The sequence below is a fragment of the Aricia agestis genome, chromosome 4 (genome assembly GCF_905147365.1).
Source record: "Aricia agestis chromosome 4, ilAriAges1.1, whole genome shotgun sequence".
In the NCBI taxonomy this organism is placed as follows: Eukaryota; Metazoa; Arthropoda; class Insecta; order Lepidoptera; family Lycaenidae; genus Aricia; species Aricia agestis.
Genome location: NC_056409.1, coordinates 15,205,115 through 15,229,570, shown reverse-complemented (window position 1 = coordinate 15,229,570; position 24,456 = coordinate 15,205,115). Strand labels below are relative to the sequence as shown.

Sequence of the window (24,456 nt, the reverse complement as noted above, 5' to 3'; positions counted from 1 at the left end):
CGGAGCCAAGTGTGCTCGAACTCGCCGGAAGGATATTTTGGATAGTGTGCGGGGTGGCGGTCCGGCGGAATTCAAATGTTTCTGATCAGAATTCGGACAATGTGTGGCCGGGCTGATGCTGGTTTTACACGTTGTAAAATTTCATTTTGTAAATTTGAACCGAGACGGCATTAAAACCATATCGAAGCTTTAGTCACGCTGGATTAAAATAGAATTTAAATACTGTTGTAAGCAAGCGCGGCAAAATGCCGAAGTTAAATCACAGGATAATTTCTAATTTTAATTATTTTCAAATTTTATATTTTTTGTTGCACGGCGCTTAAAATGCAGTATTATGAAAATTTCATTAGACCAAACAGTAAATTATTATCAGTATTTTTATGAAGACAAGTAGAATTATGTTATTGAATTTATTTATATTTTATATTATGTTATAAAATAATTCCTATAATTTGAATTAGGTGTTTTTTAAGTAGTGTAAGAAACGCTTTCAAGCATTTTGCAATGAATCAGTAATGTAAGCCTAGTCGAATTCCAATAATATATAAGGTACAAGTTTGTTTCAATTTGTTTTACTTATCTCGCGTACACCGTATCCAATACAAATAAAACGTTGCTCCATATTTCAATATTTATTACAAAACGAGGTTCTGTACAATTAGACGAACTATATTACAATCTGAAACATTACGATATTACAATCTGAAACATTACGATACGATATTAAGGGTACTCATTTGACAATCGGTATATTTTCAGGATGACTTTTTTTAAATTAACATTGGCTACTTATGAAAGTTTTGTGCATTATATGTGCTAGAAACAACTAGGGTTCAAGTTAAAAAAAAAAACACACCTTAGGGGCAGCGCGGACAGAGAAAGGTGCAGCAGAGAGGATTTGAAAAAAAATTGATCACGCTTTATTTCAGTAGATTGCTGGAAACCCTAATAAAATATAGTCGAGGTGCTCTGTCTGCGATGACCCTTAGGGTTGATTCAGACCGCAACGCGACACGTACACGATTTGACAGATTCGCAAGACGTCTCGCGCAATTGAAATCTGTCAAATCCATACAAATTTATGCCGCGCTGCGCCTCGTCGTGTTGCGATCTGAATTGTCCCTTAGGGTTGATTCAGACCGCAACGCGACAAGTAGATGCATTTCTAAATTTGTACTGAATTGACAGATTGGCATGTCGCCTCGCGCAATTGAAATCTATCCATACAAATTTATGCCGCGCCGCGCCTCGCCTTGTCGCGTTGCGGTCTGAATTGACCCTTAGAAGTGTTTGATGTCTGTCATTTTCAGTCAGATGTTTCATTTTGAAAAGACTGATCATTTACAATCATTATTATTTATTATTGGCCGTCACGGTTTTATTATTTACAAGTCGCAGAGACAATGCCATTCACTATAGAAAGAAGAGAGATTGTTCTTATATAATATTATAATAACAAAAAGTTAAACTATTTTCGTGTATTTGCTATCAGCTATGGTCCAATCCGAGTTTGTAAACTCGGATTGGACCATAGCTAGTCACAAAACTTCATATTGAATATTTAATGGAATCAGGCGTTACTTTGCAGAAATCCATAGCTTAAAATTTTAATTAATAATAAATATTATTTTAGCGATATTCCGAGAAATTCGCGGAATATTGCTAAAAATAAAACTAGTATTATTATTATTTACTAAATATTTGTAAATACACGTGTTCAGTTTGAAAAAGTATAATATTTTATTTTAAGAAATTGGAACACGGTAACTAAGAAACACGCGCTTCGAGTAATAAACGTAAATAACAATTCAGGACGGAATTCAAACTAAACACATTTCATATGCAAGAAGTTAAACCTTTTAAATATGTCTTTTATAATAAAAAAAACTATAATAGTTAATTTCATTGATAGAATCCGAAGGAAAACCAACAAATACTTGTTATTGTGAAAGTAGATCATAATAAATATTAGTAAAGAAATTAGTTCATATGCAGTGCTAGTCTTCTTTAGAAAATAAACGAAATCGCGACTAAATTATTAAAATAGTTTAATTATTATGTGTATATTATTAATATTAATTTCATTGTTTCAGAGATCACAGCATTCAATAAAATTATGCAGTCCGCTTACCTCTATCCTCACTCTGACACGATCTATACTTATGAATATAGTCAAATTAAGACAAAGAGATGTCCGTCCATTGACTTATTACTATTTTCTTGTATGATTGTCTTTCATTCATACAAAAAAATAGTAGTAAGTATTTCCACGCATGCGTAATGTGATTTATGTGCGTATGAAGAGGACACAAACAACTGTAGATCAATGAACGAATTTCTCTCTATCCTGCAACCAGACGATTATTCTCAATCCTACACTTTCTGAAAATGTATAATTTCAAATTTGTGATGCATAATATAACTTCACGATATAAATTCGTAAGTTATTGATATTTGGCATCTTTCATTATTGTAAGTAGAAACAGAAATACACTGTTTCTTAGTAAACACTGTGTAGTGTTTGCGCGAGGCCACAATATGGCTTCAGTACGTTCTGTTGTCATAACAAGTCACAACTAACAACACAACTTTCTTGTGAGAATAAAATTCTTTAAAATATTTTTAGAAAAAAATCTACGTTACTTTCTGAAATCGATGGCGATTAAAAATAACAACTTCTATCATCTTTAATAAATTACTTGACTAACAGGGTTCTTTGAATTATACGAGGAGTTATATAATACAATGCTATTGTAATATACATACTACTCAAATATATCTAACGTGTGATTAAAAAAGAACGCCTAACCTTTGTCATTGCTCGAGTATTGTATGTTTAAGTAAGTATATTCTATTACGAAACCGTAGCCGGTAGCCCAATACTGACAGGCCGCTAAAAGCTAGTTTTAAATAGATGTGATTGACAATATAACATGGTGTACACAGACTACACACACTGTTCTGTTTGTAGAGATGTTAACAAATTGTATTTGTTTTATTTCCTACGCATCAGACAAGGACACACACACACACACAGTTTTAGGACGCATATTTTATTAGTGAGGCCGGTAAACAACTGCCGCCGAGGGTACAGTGTACGCTTGAAGTGAACACTTTTGTACGTAAACACACACACACACTTACACGCAGCGAATTGGAACGGTGAATTGATGTGTGCGTGACTTTGCACACAGCAGTAACTAGACGAGACCTCACTAAGCACTAGATTAACTATTACATAACATTAATTTAATGAAGATTTTGTCTTAAACTCTTTCCAATTTCTGTCAATCTCTTCATTATATTAAAGTTAAGCAATTATTAATAAAATGTCTCTGAGAGCGACCGTTATAGACCTAGTGCCTTAGCGTGTGGTTGATGAACACAGATCGTATCTCCATGGGGCAGAGCGCGAGCTCACCGCCCGGCAGCGGCGAGCGCACGTGCACGAACGTCAACGAGCTGTCGAACACCTGATCCGCCGCCACATCCACGATGTCCGATAGACGGATCTGAAAATTTTCGTACTGTAAAAGATAGTTATTGAGAAAAGTATCTTAGCAGTTCACGTAGAGAACATTTCTCTTTGCCTATCTGACTTTACACATTGTTTTAAATGTCTCATTGTTGTGTTTCTCATTTAGTTTCTCATTTAGAATAACAATCAAAAGGACGAAACTTTGAAACCGAAGACAGTAAAATGCCGTACCTGTCCGTCTCCCGCTGGGAACGACTTGGAAACTTCTTTGTTGACGAAACAAGAGTCGAACTGCACTCTTTGGAACGTCATTCCTACTCCTTGCATGAGGACGCCGTCTTTGGTCTAAGGAAAAAGAAAAATATAATTATTGCCCTTTTAGCCCTTCTATGTCTAGTATTTATTTTCTGCTTTAATATTTTGTTGTCATAAAATATAATAAAAAACTTTACAAGACTATTTTATGTTTATCAAATTAAAAATAAAACAAAATAATCGGCCAAATGCGAACCGGACTCGCGCACGTAGGGTTCCGTAAAATTAAAGAACTAAATTAGGCTAAAATTTGTGTTTTTTGTATGGGAGCCCCCTTTAATTATTATTTTATTTAAATATTAAAGTACACATAAAACTAAGGATTGTGTGAAAAATTCAAGTACCTGTCTGTGGCTGTTATTGACATAGAGCAAAAAAGGCCAAAAAAATCACGTTTGTTGTATGGGAGCCCCCCTTAAATATTAATTTTATTTTGTTTTTAGTATTTGTAGCGGCAACAGATATACACAATATGTGAAAATTTCAACTCTCTACCTATTACCATTCTTGAGTTACTGTCTGGAAACATACAGACAGACAGACAACGAAGTCTTAGTCATAGGGTCCCGTTTTTGCCCTTTGGGTACGGAACCCTAAAAAGAATAATCACGAATAATGTACCATGGAAGAAATTGATTCATAGGCAGATGACGGACCTACGTCATTTGGTCGGGTTATGTCAATTTGATATTGGTCGTGATCTGTCGGCTGGGCTTGACATATACAGACCATTGGTCCGCCATCTGCCTAGGAATCAAGTTCTCTGTCAATAGTACCTTGCCGCTGACGTGCGCGTTGGCGGCAGCGAGCACGATGTCTGCGGCGGCGGTGCGGGCGCGCGCGTGGTGCGGCCGCGGCGAGCCCTCGTCCGCGGCGTGCAGCAGCGCCAGCGCCGGCGACAGCTGCTGCTGCTGCGACACGTGCGCGCCCGCCGACAGCAGGCCGTATGCTTGCTCCAGGGAACGCTGTGGAATTTTATAAATTACTAGACATTCAATAAGTAACTTTGCGGGACACGTACATTTTCTGACAAAAGAGTATTTTGTGTCCTTCCCCTGGTCTATACTACATATGTTTCAAATTACATAAAAATCGGTCCAGTTTAGCGCGTTCAAACTAATGAACTCTTAAATTTTATAATATTAGTATAGATTTCACATGTTAGACTTAGAATAGGTATTTAACGTTGTTAGTGGCGGCCGAAAAGGAAGATCTTTCGACCGAGAGAGATACCATGCTCGGTCAGGCCGAAGCCCTCTGACGTCATTTCAGACGTTGTATATATTTTACCGTTCTCCGAAACTTCGATAGCGCGATGCAGGATTGTGAGGCGAATTGTGGCCTGTGGGTACCGCCACTGGTACATAATTTAGGCAATTTGTCAATAAATAATACAAATTTACAGGAAATAACTTGGACAATAGTTAAAGTAATAACCAACACCAAATAAATAGAAAAAAAATTGCGAGGCTAAATAAAGAGGAATATCAAAATTGTTTCGTACCACACAGGGCGTGGCGCTCTTCTCAACTATCAGCCTGAAGGTGTGTCTCGTGCGCACGTTGTCCAACACTCCCTGGTTGAGGCCGCGGTTGTCGTCGCGACTCAGTCTTCTGTCTTGCATTATCTACAATAATATTAATTGAATAAAACTTGAGAGGTGTCAAGGGACACCAGGATGGAACGAAGTTCCAGTTTATTATTTCTTATGTACAAATAACCTGTATACACTAAAAAAAAAATCGTCGCTACACCGCGAGAGAGAGAGAGAGAGAGAATCAGGCGCTACCGCACAGCTTACAACTATAGCATTTTTGCTATAGTTGTAAGTTGTAACGACACTTTTGTGTCTTTACAACTATTTGTCTTAATTTTTTCTGTCTAGCCCCCTTTCGCAACGCGCGATAAGGACCTTCGTTTCAATATTTAAGGTCCAGAGAGTCTACTGTCAAAGTAGCGAGCTAAAAGAGTTGCTATATTATGTAGACGTGGAAGTGAATATTATGTAGAGGTGTGACAGAGACAGCACTCACGCATGTACGACATGTACGCGGGTTGTGCTCTCTTACCTTATTCCTCGCACGGTAGTAAAAGAGACACTTACCTCGATCTGTCCGGACTGCAGCGCGGCCATGCCGAGCGGCGTGGAGGTGAGCACGGTGAGGCGCGTTCGCTCGTCCTCGATGTACGCGGCCGCCGGCAGCGGGTAGAAGTTGGCTTGTAGCGGCAGCTTGTCGAAGTACCGCCGCTTGATCATCTACCGAACGATATTAATTGTTAAAAAAAAATACATAATATAAGCTCCTCGTTTTGAAAGGCGGTTAAAAATTCAAGTATCGAAGCTTGGACTTATTTTCTTTGAATATTCTATTTATCAGGGCGAGCGAAGCGAGCCCTAGTATATCCCAAAACCAGGTACATTTTGTGGTACACTTTACGGAAAAACTATTACGCCTAGTGATTTCTGCTTTAACATAATTATTTATTTATATTATGTAGAATGTGTTAATGTTCTCATTAGTCAGTCAAGGTTTTTTATATTTCGTAGATGTGTGTCATCACTCATCATCAGTCAGTCAAGGTGTGACAATGCGAGCCCGCACAAAGCTCGGCTTTTAGCTAGTTTATTATCATAAACATACTTAAAAGATTTTTAGCGTTTTGTCATACTCTGTATCGTTTTAATAATAATAATAATCATCGCATAATTTGTACAAGATAAATGCAATTGCTGGAAAACATAGTTAATAGTACGTAAACTTTAATTTAATCATGTTTTTGAACTCTATATGTATAATATAATCTGTCTTTGAAGTGCGGCCTTCAAATATCAGTACCAAGTCCCAACATACCTGCATGCCGTTAACGTCGGTATAGAAGACGTCGCCGTTAGCGATGTGCGTGGAGAGGCGCATGGCGAGCTCGAGGTCGTCGACCGCGGGGTCTATCAGCAACGTGTTGCTAACCTCTACCTCCGTCTGCGGCAGCGCCGGGTTGTTGTATACTGTTAACTGGAAAAAACACATATCAAATTGCAATCCCTAAAAATATAAGTGCTATCGGTAAAGTTGATTCATAGGTCCATGACGGTCGAAGACGTCGTAAACTACATCCGCGAGAAGACTACCTTTGAGGGTGGAGCGTCTGCACTCTGGCCACAAAGTAAGTAAAGGAACTAAAGTGAACTTTAGTTCCTTTGTGGTAAGAGTACCGATGCAACATTTGTCCACCCTCGAGGTGGAGGTGTTCTGGCCCGCCGGTGTAGTTTACCGGAGGTTCCGGGGGAGGCTCCCGAACGAATCAGTCGCTGAAAGAGACTTTACGTATAACATCTGTAACATAATATGTTACAACAAACAATATTACAACAATTTTAAAAAACTTAAAAAAAACAAGGTGTCAAGGGACACCCGGATGGAAATAAGTTATAAAAAAAATCATAACTTGCTTGTTTTCTATGAGAGAGTGAGTGAGTGAAAGTGAGAGAGACAGACAGAGTAACATACGCACGCCGCACGGCTTACAACTACAGCAAAAGCACAGACATAGATCAAGATAGATACCGCATGTCCCGCGAAGTACTATCTTGATCTATGTCTGTGGGAAAAAGTGTCGGTCAAAAAGTGTCGTGTCGTTACAACTTTTTCCGTCTAGCCCCCTTTCGCAACGCGCGATGAGGAACTTCGTTCCAAAATCGCAGTAAAAACAAACCGAGAGCAGTATATCAGCAGTCTTGGGTCCCACTAGGGCGGTGTACATTGTAGCCTTGAAGGGTCCCTCAGTGACGATCATCTCGGGGAAGGGGTCCGGGCGGAAGTTCTGCGCCGGACCGTCCGGCATGAACAGGTACGCGCCGCTGTTGTTGTCGCGCGTCTTCTGAGTGTCGTACCTGCGACAAATACACAGTTTTAAAATAACAGTAAACTATTATAAAGGGTGTAACAATACTAAGTAATACTTCAGGGTGTGTATGGATAATATAGAGTTCGATGTAAAAGTAGTAGCGCTAAAAGAGTAACAATCAATAGATATTTCAGATGTTTTACACCTCTATTAGAAAGACAAAGAAAAGGTTTCTTACTGAAGAAGAAATAAAATTATAGATTAACAATCCTTTGTTAGTGTCAGTAATTCTAATCTTAGGCATTTCTTTTTGCATGTTAGGATCAATTTGACTGTAATGAAATTGATTTTGAAATGTTATGTTCCTTGAAGCTTTAGACCCAATTTCACCAACCTATGTTTGTTAAATCCTAACGAGGCATTACTTAACGGAGCTTAGAAAATTAAACAGACTGTTAAAATACTTATGTCCCACAGCAAAAATTTTACAGCGGATTAGTAAATGCAATGTTAAGTGAACAACGAGTGAACAACTATCAATTCGTTCATTCTTGTTATAAGGCGACGAAATTGCAATGTACAAGATTAATACGACATGTTTGCTGCAATGTGTCACTTTCTTCCATAGTAGTATAATAGTAGATAATGCGACCAAATTAAAATATCACTGATCGCATACATTTGTTACGCTATAATAGTTCTTCTTAATTTATCAGGTTAATAATTATTATCTGTCAAAGCTGAAAACATGAATCATAATACAAACTTTTATTTACATATTTCGGTTTGGTAATTTTGATACAAGTTAGTATATTTGCAATGTCAAGGAAAATTCGAAGGCTGAATTTTTGGCAAAGTGAAAATAAATAATTATTCATAACTATGAAAATCATTAATAATAAGGACGTAGCGGAAACAAGGCGGAAAGACTCAAAAGTCAAAACAGATTCTTTTATTGATATTGCATATTATTGTCTTTGAAAGTTGTTATTTTGACTCATATAACAGCCTGTTAAATATTTAACGGACCTCCATAGCAGGAATTAAATTTAACACCGTGTTAAGTGATTTAACATGACATGTGGAACGCTCGATGGCTCTAACAGGCCATTAACTGATTTAACAAGCCATTATTTATTTAACATTGCTTGATGAAACTGGGTCTTAATGTAGTATTTATTGTATATCTATATATTTTGGTGTTGTTTCATTTTAATTTTACAAAACTATGTATACAATTTTATGTTATTTAAAATTTGATGGCTTGTACTTGAAACAATAATCTTATAGTAAAATTTAATGTGTTCAATGCATGAAATATTACTGTCTTTATTTAATATTTTTTAAATATTTGTTTTGTTACTGTTTGCAAGCGGTTATACTATACTGTACTCTTTGTGTGATTACTACAAATTGAAATACCTTGAGCTGTAAACAAAGGCAGCTTTGACACAGTTCATACTAGTACGGCTGCCAATGTTTCCCATATCAATGTACTTTGTATAAATGTATTCGTTCCTCGCATTGTAAAAAATTTTAACTTTTGAACAATAAAATAATTTTAATTTTAGTAAATTGAACAATAAAAATTTATCTTATCTATCTTATCTTAATTCAGACTGCAACGCGACGTGTATTAGATGTATTTCTTTTGTACTGAAATGACAGATTTGCTAGACGTCTTACGCAATTGAATTCTGTCAAACACATACAAAAGAAATGTATTTACGCGTCGCTTTGCGAGTTGACTCTTAGAGTACAAAAAATCTTACTGCACAAAGTCCATGTGCACGGGCACGGTCTGGCCGTCGGTGGTGACTAGCGCCTTCACGAGCCCCCCGCTGGTGGCGACGAGGCGCACACTGCCCGCACCGCCACCCGCGCCACTACCCGCCTCGCCGGCCGCTCCACTCCCCGCCCACAGCGTGACGTCCTCCGCGAGCCGCCCGCTCGGCTGCTCCACCGCGAACATCTTGGGCAGGTCCACGTTGAGGTAGTCCGCGTTGTACACGCGCACGCGCGAGTATGATGTGTACCTGTTACATTGCGTATATTAGGGTCGAGGGGCATTTTATTTTGTAAGGGCAACAACAACACAAACATTGAAGTTACAGCAATTATTACTAATATACGATGATCCTAATACGTGCACCTTCATAGGTGTTTTCTGCCTTTATACTACAGTTTTTCGGAATAATACTCGGAGTAGCTTCCTTGCACCAGGCACAGCATTTGATTTTACTCCAATGTCAATGGAAATCAACCTGGTTTCCAATTGCAGAGCACAATGTGCACGCACAATGCCGAAATGTGCTAATACTCTGGAGTGAACTGTCACCAGCAGTGTATCCGGACCAATATGATCTGAAAACCTCCAAGAAGAGAGCGTTTTCCTCTTATAAGGTCGACGACGCACCTGCAGCTTTTCTAATGTTGCGAGTGTCCATGGGCGACGGTAACTGCTTTCCATTAGGTGACCCGTTTGCTCGTTTCCCCCTTATTTTATAAAAAAACTTAATTGGAACGTGAATTAGTTTGTTCGATTGTGCGCGTTTGCTATAGTTAAAACATTCAACGTTGAGCATTACGCATATGCGCTCTAGTGCAGTGTCTCACTCACTTGTTAATGCTCATGGCGTCCCGCAGCGAGACGGTGTAGACGGTGAGGGCGAGCGGGGTGACGGACACGGGGAAGGAGAGCTGGAACTTGCCAGTGGCGAACCCCAGCCGCCGCTCGCCCGTCACCACCGGCGAGATCTGCGCCATCATCGGGTTGCCCTCGGGGTCGAACACCTGGGTATTGAAAATATTTGTCACACGCTAGATAGCCGCTTTCTAAAGATAAATTATGAGATGTTTTGACAGAAGTTTATGTTTTCAATAACATTACTTCTACAATTCTGCGAGAGACCAATCAGCGTTGGTCGGGTGCAGACGCGCGAAGTAGCGAGAATGCGCGCGTCATTTTAAAATCTCAGAAGTAATGTGTGCATTACGCTCTGGAGTTAAGGTAGAATTTGTTATATTTTGGTGATTCGCTTCGAAGCGCTTCTACTCTGCGCTAGTATAAATTGACCTTTAGGCAAAAATGCTGTCTTTTGCAGCAGCCAACAGCAGCGGTTTGTTTGGAGGGACATCGCTTGTTCAGCCTCGGTAACGAGCACCGGAATCTCGCCACGTCAGCGTCTAGTTTACCATAAAATAGTCACAGCAATACCAATGCCGAAATCGACTCGGATTCGGAAACTTCATTGTGCGACATCCAATAAACGCTCGGTTAGTATTGACCAATGACCTCACGGTAAAGTTTAAGAATTTGTCGAACGGGAATCGTAAATCTGCAGGACATACACCCACCTCGACATGCGGGGACGACACGTAGAGCGTGAGCACCTCGTGTCTCGTGAACAGCAGCGGGTTGTACAGCGCGACGCGGCGCGACGGCGACAGCTCGTCCAGCATCACGGTGACGCGCGACGGGATCTCGTCGTGACGCTGCCAGATGTCGTCCACCGTGAAGAAGATGTCCTCCGCCGTCTGGTCCTTGATCGCCGGCTGCTTGAGCAGGTAGTACGCCGCCTGCTGAATCGCGGACTGACTGTACTTGATAGCCGTAAACATTCTGTAGAGAGAAAATATTATGAGTGCAAGTAAAATAGAATGGAACAGAATTCAAAATGTGGAATTGAGTTTCGATCAATGATGAAAATCTCAAAGCAGATATGTTACTACCGCGCGCGTTGTAAAGATTCAAATACGGCCCAATTGTGTCGTCTGTTGTTTAGTCTGCATCGAGGGCAGTCACGAACGTGCCGCGTCTTGTCTTACCTAAATAAATTGAAAAAGACGTCGTGCGTGTTTCGAAAATGTACCAATTATGACTCGAAAGTAAACAAAACACATGGAATCTCTTACCACATGTCTTGATTGCAATAAATACCTCGATTATTTACATTTTCAATTATTTTTTCGAACAATCTGAAAAAAATCGATTTTCGTCATAGCTCAGGCGAAGAAAGAGACAGCGATACGATTCGACGTTTAAAAATAGAACTGTCTCTTTTATGTAAATGGTTTTTCATCTTTTGTTTCACTTATCTGTCAAATTTGTCAATGTTTGCAATATTGAATTTGAAAATTGTTCGGAAGAGATTTAAGCCGGAAAATAGTATGGACGCAGAACGTAACATTTATCTGTATAAGTAGAATATCATTGGTTTCGATAATATGAAATAATCGCCGTTTTGAAAGATCACTTAAACGCAAGAGTCAGCACAACAAACAGGGTCCACGCTACGCAATCACTACCTATTACAGGTTCACTCAGTTAGAGTCAAGGTGCTAGCCGATATTGTTGTTTAAAGCTATCTGAAATCACACTAATGTGCGCCCAATTCGTGCAGTATAGTATTGAAATGTTTTACTACATAATATTTATACTTTACTAGGATATCAATGAGTATAATGTACTAACTTCTTGGCGTAGTCCTCTCGGACCTCGTCTCGCGATGTGCCGGTGACGCCGTCGTGGTGCTGGAACAACGCCAGCGCGCGCCGCGCCGCCTCGCCGCGGTCCCGCAGCTGCAGCGCCAGGATGTGTGACGCCGCGCCCGACATTACCACCTGCGTCGTTATACACTCCGCAGCCCTGAAACATATTACACAATTATACTTTGGCTAGATGACGCCCGCAACTCCGTTTCGCCAAAACTAGTTTATCGCGCGGGAACTGTACATTTTTCCGTGGAAGACGGTATCCTATGTCCTTTTCCGGGACTCAAAGTATCTCCATGCCAAACAGCAAAATCGGTTCAGCGGTTTGTTCGTGAAACAAACAGTCAGACAGACATAGCGTTCGCATTTATAATATTAGTATGGATTAGCTCACCCTCTAAATATAACGATTAGCGACATATTTTTTGTAACAAACATCGATCAAAATACGTTTAGACAAAAATTCACACAATATTTGCCATTATGGCATTTACTTGAAATTTCTGACTCATTGAAAAGTAATAACATTGATATACTTGCATACTTTGATATCCATGTTTACAATAAAACAAATTTTTAATTTAAATTTTAAGATAAAAATTATCCTCAAAACCCTAATGTTCCTTTAACTTTATCTTGAGACAGCAGATAACTACTTTGTACACTCGTGTAATTATTTATGTACCTGACATAAGACAGAAGTACTCTATCCATATTTTTGTAGAAGGGCCGCGAGGTGTAGTAGCCGCTCCAGTAGTGCTGGTTCCTGTCCGCATATGTGAAGAAGTCCCCAGACAGGACGGGGAAGTCGGACAGCTTTATATCTTCGTGAACAGCTTTAAAGTAATCTTGGAGTGTGCCAAATTGTACCTATGAGAGATGGTAGAAATTTTACTTCTAGAAAGCTGGTAAAAATGATTCTAAAACAGAAATTATAACTAAATTAAATATGAAGCTCAAGATAAAAAATATTGTTTTACTCGTAATTGCACATAACATGTTTGCAAATTTTATTATTTACTCGATTTTTCCTGCAAGTTTGTTATGCTGAAATTGTAATGTGCTTTCAAGGACATAATTGATAATCCCATCAAAAATATCCTGTAAAAAAACCAAGTCTCGCAACTCAGTTTTTATACCGTAAAAATTTATGAGATGCATGCAATACCAAGTCGGTTAATTTATTCAGTCCCTACCTAGGGGACCTTCTGTCTCAAGTTAGTACGTAAGTTATTATCATATCAATATGTATATATATATTAGGGTTGTTGAGGAAGTGATTATGAGGAAGAGGAGGAGGAAGAGGAATTGTCACGCGCAAATTAAGGGGATGCGGATGAGGAAGAGGATATTTTTTTGAGGAAGAGGATGCGGATGAGGAAGCGGAAGAGGAAGTACGTCCATATAGTACATCGTCCTAATGTGGGCGATAACGCCCCCTTGTGGGCGCTGAAGGTCTAGAGAGGGGCAGTGTGGGACTCAGAAAAAATGGCGGCGTTTTGTAGAGGCTGGGGGGGCTAATAATACCGACAAATTTGTGGCAAAAGCCCCTTAATTTAAATTAGGAAAAGAAAGTAGGTGAAACAATGGGGGCGCTAAAACATATTTTGTTCTCAAAGCGGGGGCAGTGGATAAAAAAAGACTGAGAACCCCTGATATAGCACTACACTTCGGTCTCATTTCGATTTTCGATAAAAGAAATCAAATTATTAGATTATTCGCACTGCATACTGCGTAGCTGCGTACACGCGTAAACAAAACAACGCTTGATATATTATGTCAATAAAATTAAAACAAACAAGTAAGGAACAGCGCGGGTGGCGAGAAGGGAGGTCTCGCTCGCCCGTTCGGTCCGGCATCGCGCTCTGGCACACGCCAGGTTGCCATGATTGGATACGCGACGCGCATGCGCAGTGAAATTCCTCATAAATTCCTCTTAAATTTTGAGGAAGCGATAGCGGAAGAGGATTTTTGTATTTTTATTTGAGGATGAGGATGCGGTAACGGTTGAGGAACCCAAAAAATTGCGGAACTTCCTCATTATGAGGAAGAGGAAGAGGAATCCTCAGCAACCCTAATATATATAATATTTTTTTACGTTTTAAATAGATCGACTTGGACATCGCATGATTAGATTGTTTAGTATAACACCATACAGCATGGGCGTACCGAGGCAGCTGCCCCCCCTGGATAATGTTGACGTCCCTACTAAGTATATTATCGAGTACTTTTATCTATAAAAATTAAAAATTAAGAAAACGAATTTTTGCCATTTTTGCAATACAATATTTTTACAACAAAAAATTATTAATTTTTTATTCTTTATAAACTCCTAGCTTATGAAAAATCTGATTTGCAGGCCCAGAACCGGGGTAATTTTTTTTATTTTTTATTTATTTGATATTATCTTTACAATCCATTAAACTACAATTTAGCATATTACATAATAACAAAAACATTTCATTAGGTACACTTTACAGGAACATTGGCAGCCGTACTAGTAATAACTGTGTCACAACTCACAGCTGCCTGATGTACTAGCAATAGGATATAACAACTTTTATAAAAAAACAAGTACAATGTGATTACCTACTGATAGATATTACAATTTTGAAACAATATAAAAAGTGATAACTAAAAATAAAATTGATTTAAATATTAAAAACGAAATCAAATAAAATTAAATCAAAATAAATATCATTAAATTAAATCAAGTCAAATCAAATTAAATTAAGTTAAATCAAATCAAATCGAAATAAATTAAATTAAATTAAGCCAAATTAAATTAAATCAAATGAAATGAAATGAAATTAAATTAAATAACTTAAATAACATTCAATTAAATTAGAAATTAAATAATAACCATTCCATGCTATTTAAAAGATTATGTATGTTTATATTATGTGTGTATGACGTATGTGCAGTGATAGAGTTTGTGGATGTGTGTTTATGTGTATGGATTTTGCATGTATTTCTCTGAACTATTGTAGTCTAATGTAATTAACCATTTTTTTAAACATCGCTTGCATTTTCGGGAAGTAAGTGGGTATATGTTGTTTAGTTTATTTGCCGTATTATAGAGGTATGCGGAAATAACGTGAAATTGGCGTCTAGCAAGTGAGGTTCGGTAACGGGGCGTGGAGCAGATTTTCCAGGCTGTTCGTTTGTTATTCTGGACATATGGTATTTCTCTATGCTTACGTAGGATTGCATTCATTATGAATAATTGCCTCACAGTGAGCACGGAGGACTCGCGATAGAGTTGGTGGGTGCTATACCGCCGGGGAAGTCCATAAATGACTTTAAGGATGGCGCGCTGGGCTCGTTCCAGTGGCAGCAAAGTATTAGCCGCACATCCTCCCCACGTGACAATGCAGTATTGAATGAGGGATTGAGCTAGAGCGAAGTACACACACCGCATTGTATCAACATCCGCGGAGCTTCTGAGTTTGCGAAAAACGGGAATCAGCTTTCTTAAGCGCGCTGTTAGAGTAATTATGTAAGGCAGCCAAGAGAGATTATTGTCTAAGGTAAGTCCCAAATACTTGATGGTAGTTGTTTGCGCTAGCTTCGAACATTGACATAAGCTTCCGGAGCATGTATGAGCTATGATACAAAAATTTTTTGGTGGCTGAGAGTTGGAGCGTGGTGAGAACGGTATGTATTTTGATTTTTCTATGTTAAGCGTCAAAAGATTAGCATCCAGCCACTGCATAATCTCTCTTATAGCTGCCTCTGTGTGCAACTTAACTTTGTCCCAGGTGCTCCCATAAACAATCACGGCTGTGTCGTCAGCGTAGCTCAACAGTTTGCAATTCTTCAAGGCAAGTGTACACAATGAATTTACATATAGCAGAAATAGGGTGGGGCCCAAGACGCTGCCTTGCGGAACTCCATAAGTGAGCTGAGTTGTGCTGCTCAAATATTCTCCTATCCTTACACGCTGAGTGCGATTGGAAAGGTAACTCCGGAAAATATCTAGAGCAACACCGCGTACTCCGACAGACTCTAATTTACTTAGTAAAAGTGGCACAGATACTGTATCGAAGGCCTTAGATAGATCTAAAAACACTCCTAGCACTTTGTCTCCATTATCTAAATGCTTGGCTATCGTTTCGCTTAGCTGTAGAGTCGCATCTTCCGTAGATTTTCCCCTTGTGAACCCATATTGATTTTCTGCAATGATGTTTCGTTTATTTATAAAATTAATTAACCTAGTATTAAGTAGCTTTTCTAAAACCTTAGAAACGATCGTAAGCACAGAAATAGGTCTGTAGTTGCTAATTACGTCCCTGTTGCCATTCTTATGAATTGGACGAACGAGCGCACTTTTAAGAGCGTCTGGAAAGACGCCAGTAGAAAAGCATAGATTAAATAAATAAGTCATGTGGGGAATTAAGTACTTCATTGCATTTTTTAAAACTATTGTTGAAATATTATCTATACCAGTCGCACAATCATTTTTGAGATTTTTTATTATGTTTTCTACTTCTGCGTGATCAACATTACTTAGGACCATGGAGTTACTCTGTCCTGCGAGTCGTTGTTTTATTGCAGTATTTACAAAGCCTAATGGAGTAATATTTCGCTTAACTAATATTGCATCAGCTAATATTTTACCGATTCCTCCAAAGTAGTTATTTACCTGATTTACCGAATCTTGGGGATTCTGAGCAACTTTTAATAGGTCAGTGGGTGGCAAGTATGAATTTTTTAAATTTGTTATTTTGTTAATAGTACTCCACATTCCCTTGGGATTATTTTTATATTTTTGAAACTCATTTTTTTCATGTTATTTTTAGTTTTTTAAGCAAGTTGTTACAAAAATTTCGATATCTCGTGTAAGTTAGTTGTAAGATAGCATTATTAGGATTAAGCTTGGCTTTTTTATGTAAGTTATCACGATTTCTAATACATCGTATGAGACCTGGAGTAAGCCAAGGTTTAATGGGGCGTTTTTTGTGCGGAACTCTTAATTGTGTAGAGTTTGCAGAGATCGCATTAGATATGATATCAACAAACATTGACACTGCGACATTCGCGTCGGTCGAACGATATATCTGACTAAAATTTGCCAATGCAATATCATTATTTAAATTATTGTAGTCAATTTGGGTACGCATTATATTCACCTGAGAACGCTTGACTCTGCAATCTAAAGAATATATGATTGGTACATGGTCGGTGACCAACGTGTCCAAGACAAAAGTTTGTGATCGACGGTCCGTTTTGACCATGACGTGATCTAAGCATCTATCTAGGCGTGTGGGATGTAGATGCGCTGGGAGTAGTCCATGCATAGCTAGAGTGTCCATATACGCACAACTGTTTGTGTCAGAACATCCTTGAGCTATATTTATATTAATATCTCCGACTAGAATTACTGGCTTTACATTCTTTAGTCCTACCAAACATGAATCCAAGCTATTGCAGAAATTATCTATATTTTTGTAAGATGGTGAACGATACACGCCCATAATCGCAATGTCGCTATCGATGAGTTTAATAATTACGCTATTTGCATCTATTAATTTGAAAGATATTTCTGTTTTTATATTATGTTGAATATTCGATCTAATGTAAATAGTAGCACCATCATTTTGGTTGTAATAGTTCGAAGTATATGATATGTAGCCTTTTATTTCAGGAATAGTTGTCAGTTTACTCAGCCAGCACTCGGTAAGCACTATAATATCACATTGAACAGTTATTCTTTCCAGCAAGAGTAGTAACGAGTCAAAGTTACAGTTTAAACTCCTGATGTTCATATGCAAAATATTAAGAGATCTAATTAAGTTTTTCGATTGGTACTTTAGTTCTTCTGGGCTACATACTATTGATTGCGATACCTCTATGCAATCAATATCGTGTGATATATTAGTCGTAGTATCGAATTTTATGTACGTATACACTTAGAGGTAGAGACAACATACAAAATAGGTTTGGCCACTTACACACTGTATTAGAAAGACGTATACAATAATAATTATAATATTTTGATAATATGTCAAGCAATTTAGGTAGGGTACATTCTTTAGATGTGGAGTTTATAATTGTGTTTAGTTTGTGAGAGTGTAGATTATTATTTGTACATAGCGTTTGTGTGAAACATGATAATAAATTTAGTTTTTTTACTAACAACCAATAGATAATATTAGTTAAAGTAATTAAATGTAGGTACATAATATGAAATGCAGGCAAGTTATTATAAGTAATATCAATTAACATTAGAGATAATTTTTTATAACTAAAATACAGAAGAAATCTAAATAGTCATACTATGTCAGGCGATTGAATAAGATTGTCTAGGTCCGTTTCTGATGAAATACGTCGGCAGGGGACTCCTTCTTTTTTGCGCAGGTATACTTTCCCATGGGCTGTCCAGCAGTAAGCATATGCGTGCTTCATGCTAAATTCTCTTGCTAGGTAGTATAGTCTCTTGGTATTTTGGGTCAGACATTCTGTCACAAAAATTGGTTTTGACTCTCCTTCAATTTTTAAGTGTGTTGTGCATAATTTATTGGCTCTATTTACTTTGTTATATGATTTGAATGATGATAAAATTTTGTCTTTCTGGATAACGGTCGTAAAATCAAATAGGGCTATTTTGTTCTTTTTTAGTTTTTAAACGGAAAACATCACGGATTTGTTGATCATCTATGCAGATGTTCTTTACATAGCTAAGCAGGTCCTGTTGAGTTTCCTTTTTTTGTATGGGAACATTTCTAACTTCTATAGAACTCTTCCTCTGACTTTTTTCCGTGTTTTCCTTATACTGTTGCACCTGCTGTTCAAGGCTCTTGATATATTTCATGTTGTTGATTCTCTCTGTCTTCATTTTAGATAGTCTGTCCTTCATGTCCTCATATTGTTTTGAAATAAAATCCATAGATTGAATAATGTCTGAATTTTGTTTTTGGATGCCATTTACAGTTTCTTGAAGTTCTCGCTGCTGTTTAGCCATTAAATCGATTGATTTCTTAATGTCTGACATGAAGACTGAGAATTCATCATCATGCCGGCGTTTTCTTCCGCGCGGCCCTATCTCATTAACACTTTCTTTCTCAGAATTCATTGCCGATGCGTAATTGCTGCACGGGTCAGATTCCGTGACGGAAAATCCAGTGGTAGTAGGTGGTGGAGATCTGCTGAGCGGCATATTAATTATTATTGTAGAAATAGTATGTGCGCGGATGGTATTCGAGCCCGATAAAGATCGTTTGGTGGTCGATTTGGTACAGCGCCCTCTCTTAGATATAGAAGGCGTTCGGTGCACTTGGTAGCTGTTATATTAATTAAGATCGATCGATAGTCCACTACTCGTTGTTTTAGTTCTTACAGACTTACATAGATGTCGCTAGGATCGCCGCCAATTTTGCTTATTCGTCCTATTTTTGTGATGATTTTATTGAAATAGTCACTAATAATGAGCACTTTGTCACAAAAACACTTCTTGTCTTACATTAGCACTGCTGCAGAAGGGTTTTTCCGTTGTCAGTCAGGAATAATTTGGATTTAACTGATTTTTAGTTCACTGTTTTAACACTTGTTTCTAGAGTAAATCCATAGGTTTCAGGTTAGTCCACAATTTGTGTTGTGGTAAACACTTAGTCCGTCACACTGCACTTACTTTTTATAATTAAAGCCACTATTTACTATTTTTACTTGTAAAAGTTTTACTAGCTAGACTTTTTGCCGTGGCTCGGTGGCGCCATCTCCCCCTGGCATCAGAACCTGGGTAATTTGCCCCCCCTGGCCCAGAACCTGGGTACGCCCATGCCATACAGTATCACACAGCACTACGGGCCTGCGTCAATCGCATGGAGCGCAATAGACTAAACAATTTAATAATAATAATAAGACCTCTGTGGCTCAGTTGGTGGGCTGTTGGTAGCTCAAGCCGGGGGTCGCGGGTTCGAATCCCGCCGACGGAACAAAAAGTTTTCCAAGTTCCTGGGTCATGGATGTGTATTAAATAATATGTGTATCATATAATAAAAATCTTAAATATGTGTATAGTATGAAAGTATTAAATATATTTCCGTTGTCTGGTACCCGTAACACAAGTCCTTCAGGTACTTAACACGGGGCCAGACTGACGTGGTGTGAAGCGTCCATAGATATTATTATTATGTATAAATTGTAAGATACATTGTGTTTTCATATACAGACACATAAACAGACGCACTTTTGTATTTATATTATACTTTATAGTTTATACTAATATTATAATTGCGAAAGTGTGTCTGTCTGTCTGTCTTTCTGTTATCTCTTCACGCCCAAACCGCCGAACCGATTTTGCTGAAATTTGGTATGGAGATAGTGCGGATAGAGTCCCGGGAAAGGACATAGGATATTTTTAATCCAGAAAACATGTACGGTTCCTACGCGATAAATTGATTTTATACCTAAGTATACTAGATAACGCCCGCAACTTCGTTGCGCCAAATTTAGTTTATCGCGTGGGAACCTTACTTTTCTTCGGGGCAAAAAGTATTTATTGTATGTCCTTTCCCGGGTCTCAAAGTACCTCCATAATAAATTTCAGCAAAATCGGTTCAGCGGTTTTTGCGTGAAGATGTAACAGACAGACAGACAGAAACACTTTCGCATTTATAATATTAGTATGGAAGTGTGGATGGATGTATATATTATAGATTAGTAAGTTTCATTTTTATATCATAGTTTCTTTTCTTAGACTTTGTGTGAAAGTGATAGCACGAGTGGGTTACCTCGACATTCCACCCGTCGTTGTTGTTGATGTAGTCGATGAGCATCTCGTAGTTGGAGTACTGGTTGTCCCACTCGTTGGCCCGGTCGTAGCGGAAGTCGTCGCCCAGGGGGAACATCACCACATTGCTGCGGTACAGCTGGGCTTTCTTACGCCACTGATCCACTATCAAGTACGCTCTGAAAATATCATTTTTACACCTCCATCGTGGGTATCGCAAATACAATAGATTATCAATTGTTATGCGGCTGCCGTTTGGGGATTGATGGGTTAAAATAAATTGTATGATACAATATGAAAAAGGCATTATGGGTCATGGAATATGACCCATAATGCCTTTTTTTTAAACATTTAACAGTTTCAGCAGTTCTAGATGCCGAAAAATAACTTATAGCTTTGTTCATTTTGCGCATAGAATTTTAAATAACTGTTTTCTTCTATGCGGCCGTCCTGCTGTAGAGCAATTCTATAACTCGACTAAAAGGAAACAATACAACAATTATTGTAAGTACATCTCGTCTTAGATCTTACCTTTCATTTATATTTTTCTGTATTATCTTACGCGGCTGCAAGCCCCACGGGCAGTTCATACCATTCCCTGGTAGGCGCTTAAAGTCGAATTGACAGCAAATCTGAAATAAACATAAATATTTATTAAAAAATGTACGCAAATGAACTTGTTTTGTACTGGGTTTTACAAAATACATTTTATAAGTTAGCCATTGTTATGGAATTGCTTGGCAGAACTGTCACACATCACACAGTACACAATGCTATCAAACATACCTTGGGATCGGGTCCACAGGAATGTGGTACATCATATGAGTAGAACGGCATCATGTGTGTGAACATATCTGTTTTACCAACACCATCTGAAATTTTGTAAACATTTTTTTTAATATATATTTTTATTAACCTGGCATTAGTCTATTTTGTAATTAAAAGTACTTGTAGATTAAATATTGTCTTATCTTTCTCGTCCTTTATACTATTTGTGAACAAAGAAGCTTGTTTCAGCAAATAAGCAATAATGTTGTAAGTGGGCTTTAATATTATGTCAGTTGTCTTACCCCATAATTGTCGCCACTTGAATTCCAGTTGTCTATTTTGAGCCAGCTCTTTCTTCACTCTGTAATGTACCCTCTGTAGTACCGAATTCTCAAAACCGGATAGCTTAAGTAAATAGGGTTGGGCACTCGAATGACCGAATGGATCTATTGCCCACCCATTTTTGGGGATGTACCCGAGGTTATCGAGTAGCCATTGGTGACCAGTGGTGAGCTGCTGAACAACAGACAGCCAGTGAGAGTTCGCCTCATCGTTCATCACCCACCCACCTGTCACTATTTCAATTTGCCCAGAGTTTAATAAGCTGAAAATATGAATATTGAGTCAATATATAAGAAAAAGAAAATACTGTAGCACAAAGCTGGAACTTACTTTTGAAAAGCTATCTTATCTTTTTCAGTAGCATCAGATGTCCACCACAGTGAAAGATAGCTAGTTTCTGCCCATATGAACTTTCTCCCATTCTTTTCTGGTAGCTTTTCTATCATGTTATTAAATATAGCTCTTGTTTGTTGTTTATAATAATTCTCAAATGTTTTAATCCATCCTACAAAATAAAATAAATTATTTTATATCAATATTGAGATACATAATATATTTGAAATCATTTGGTAGTAAATAAATAATTAAATCCGATAATTTGCTGTTGTTTAGATAGTCAAACGAGTGACTGCAAATAAAAAAAATTGATTAAATGTAATTGACTTACCAGGATCATTGTGAGAATGTGGTACAATGAAAACTTTAAGTTTGTTCTTGCTGCTCCACTGATCTTCCCTGTACTCAATGTTCCACCCCTGCTTCCAAGCACCACCATCTTTATCATCAAAGAGTATTTTCTCATACATTGATAGCATCTGGAATTTCGTTTAGAACAAATTGTGCAATAAGTTTTGATGGTTTCCTAGAAGATAAAGCCTTCAGAATTTGTTTGAACAAAAAGTTGAAAAAGTTAAAAATTGCAAGAAGTAATATAAAGAATTACTATTACCTGTATATCCACTTTGGATTTGCTTTGAATGATTGGGCAGTTAGTCATGTTCACTTTCTTATGCATTCTTGGTGGCTCATCACCGACAACCTTAAACTCTCTTGTCTTTTTCTCTCCTGTGACCCTTTGCTGCGGCTGTGAGATCTTCTGTGGGCCATGTTCCTGAGATTGTTCGGCCATTTGCTCCATTGCAGACTTTATTTCACCCACAACGGCATGGTGTTCACTTAGCTCATTTTCAATATGCCGTAACTTAGATTCAAATGAAGACCATTTGCTCTGGTTAAAGGTATACTGATATGAAGAAATGATAACAAGAACAAGAAATTATGCAACACATATAAAATAGTAAATAATATGATTTGGAAATGTTGTATTTAAAAAACATTTCAAAATAATATACTATCATCTTATCTAATACTATAGGAAGTTCACTTAGCTCATGAGACCGAAATTATCCTCTAAACTCTAAAGTAAGACAAACATTTTATAATACAAAATATATAAAGCATAAATACTTTTGTAATATAAAAAATAGTACAGTAAAACCATAATGTTAAAAAACTCCTATACTCCACTCGGGGCTCGGGCTAACTTGTCGCTAGCGGTCTTCTTTTAAAAATGGCCGCCTCGGTGAGTTGCCAATGTCAGAGTGGCGGTCGTTTACTCCCTGTCAAAAACTTGTCATTTTCCATATAAAACCATGATTGACAATATCTGACACTTCATTGTCAATCGCGGTTTATATGGAAAACGACAAGTTTTTGACAGGGAGTCAATAACCGCTAGCGACAAGTTAGCCCGAGTGGAGTATAGTAGTCGTGGTTTTTATATAACTTTAATTATTACACTGTCCATTTGATAGAAAACGGACATTTCAAGAGTAAAACTCTGTTTTCTATCTGATACATCTAATGGTAATATATACTTACATCATCAAGCTCCACCATTGCTGGTTTGATACTTGGCAATTTGAAGCTTAAATCGGTGACTACGTATAATATAAATATAAATGCTATTATACATGTTGCCCAAAATACAGCAGTTAGTCGGCGTATCCTCATTTTGAACTTTGTTCTTAAAACTGCTACGCCTTTAACGTATATAACACGAAATGTTGGAATTTACATTTGTTTACAATATTATAATTTGCGGTCACCGCTTCCAGTGTTTTCGTTTTGTTTGCAAAGTTATAGTTACAAAATCAGAGGCATTTTACAAGTACAGTGAGTTTGTGGTTTCAGAAATATAAAGTTGTTTTTCGTTACGTGTCAACTAATATGCAGAATTTATTGGTCTATTCTGATAACACTTAACTTGTTTTTGATTTTTATTACGGCTTTTTCCCTTTTTACCACTTTTGAAAATACAAAACTACATCTTTATGTCAATGTCAAATTCGATCGATGTCAACTCAATTGTTTTTTTTTTCGTAAAATGGCGCTCGGCTTTTTAACCATGGCCAGTTGAAATATGGCGGGGAAAAGAAATCGTGAAAAGTTTACAAAAGTCGTTTTTTCAGATGATCGTCAAGTC

The 24,456-nt window shown here is 37.8% G+C and overlaps 1 protein-coding gene across 1 annotated transcript; it reads right to left on the bottom strand.

Moving 5' to 3' along the window:
- Nucleotides 1–1,716: 1,716 nt before the first annotated feature.
- LOC121726058 (alpha-mannosidase 2) lies at nt 1,717–24,278 on the bottom strand. The gene is made up of 20 exons (XM_042113281.1): nt 23,853–24,278; nt 22,921–23,199; nt 22,639–22,786; nt 22,302–22,476; nt 21,932–22,233; nt 21,648–21,733; nt 21,393–21,493; nt 20,863–21,040; nt 12,816–13,000; nt 12,111–12,284; nt 10,994–11,258; nt 10,257–10,429; nt 9,409–9,672; nt 7,505–7,682; nt 6,646–6,804; nt 5,898–6,050; nt 5,298–5,420; nt 4,570–4,758; nt 3,710–3,823; nt 1,717–3,512 (listed from the first exon to the last, which is right to left on the bottom strand). Exons 1-20 carry the CDS (start codon nt 23,982–23,984, stop codon nt 3,357–3,359), a joined length of 3,534 nt encoding a protein of 1,177 aa, XP_041969215.1. The 5' UTR covers nt 23,985–24,278; the 3' UTR covers nt 1,717–3,356.
- Nucleotides 24,279–24,456: the final 178 nt, after the last annotated feature.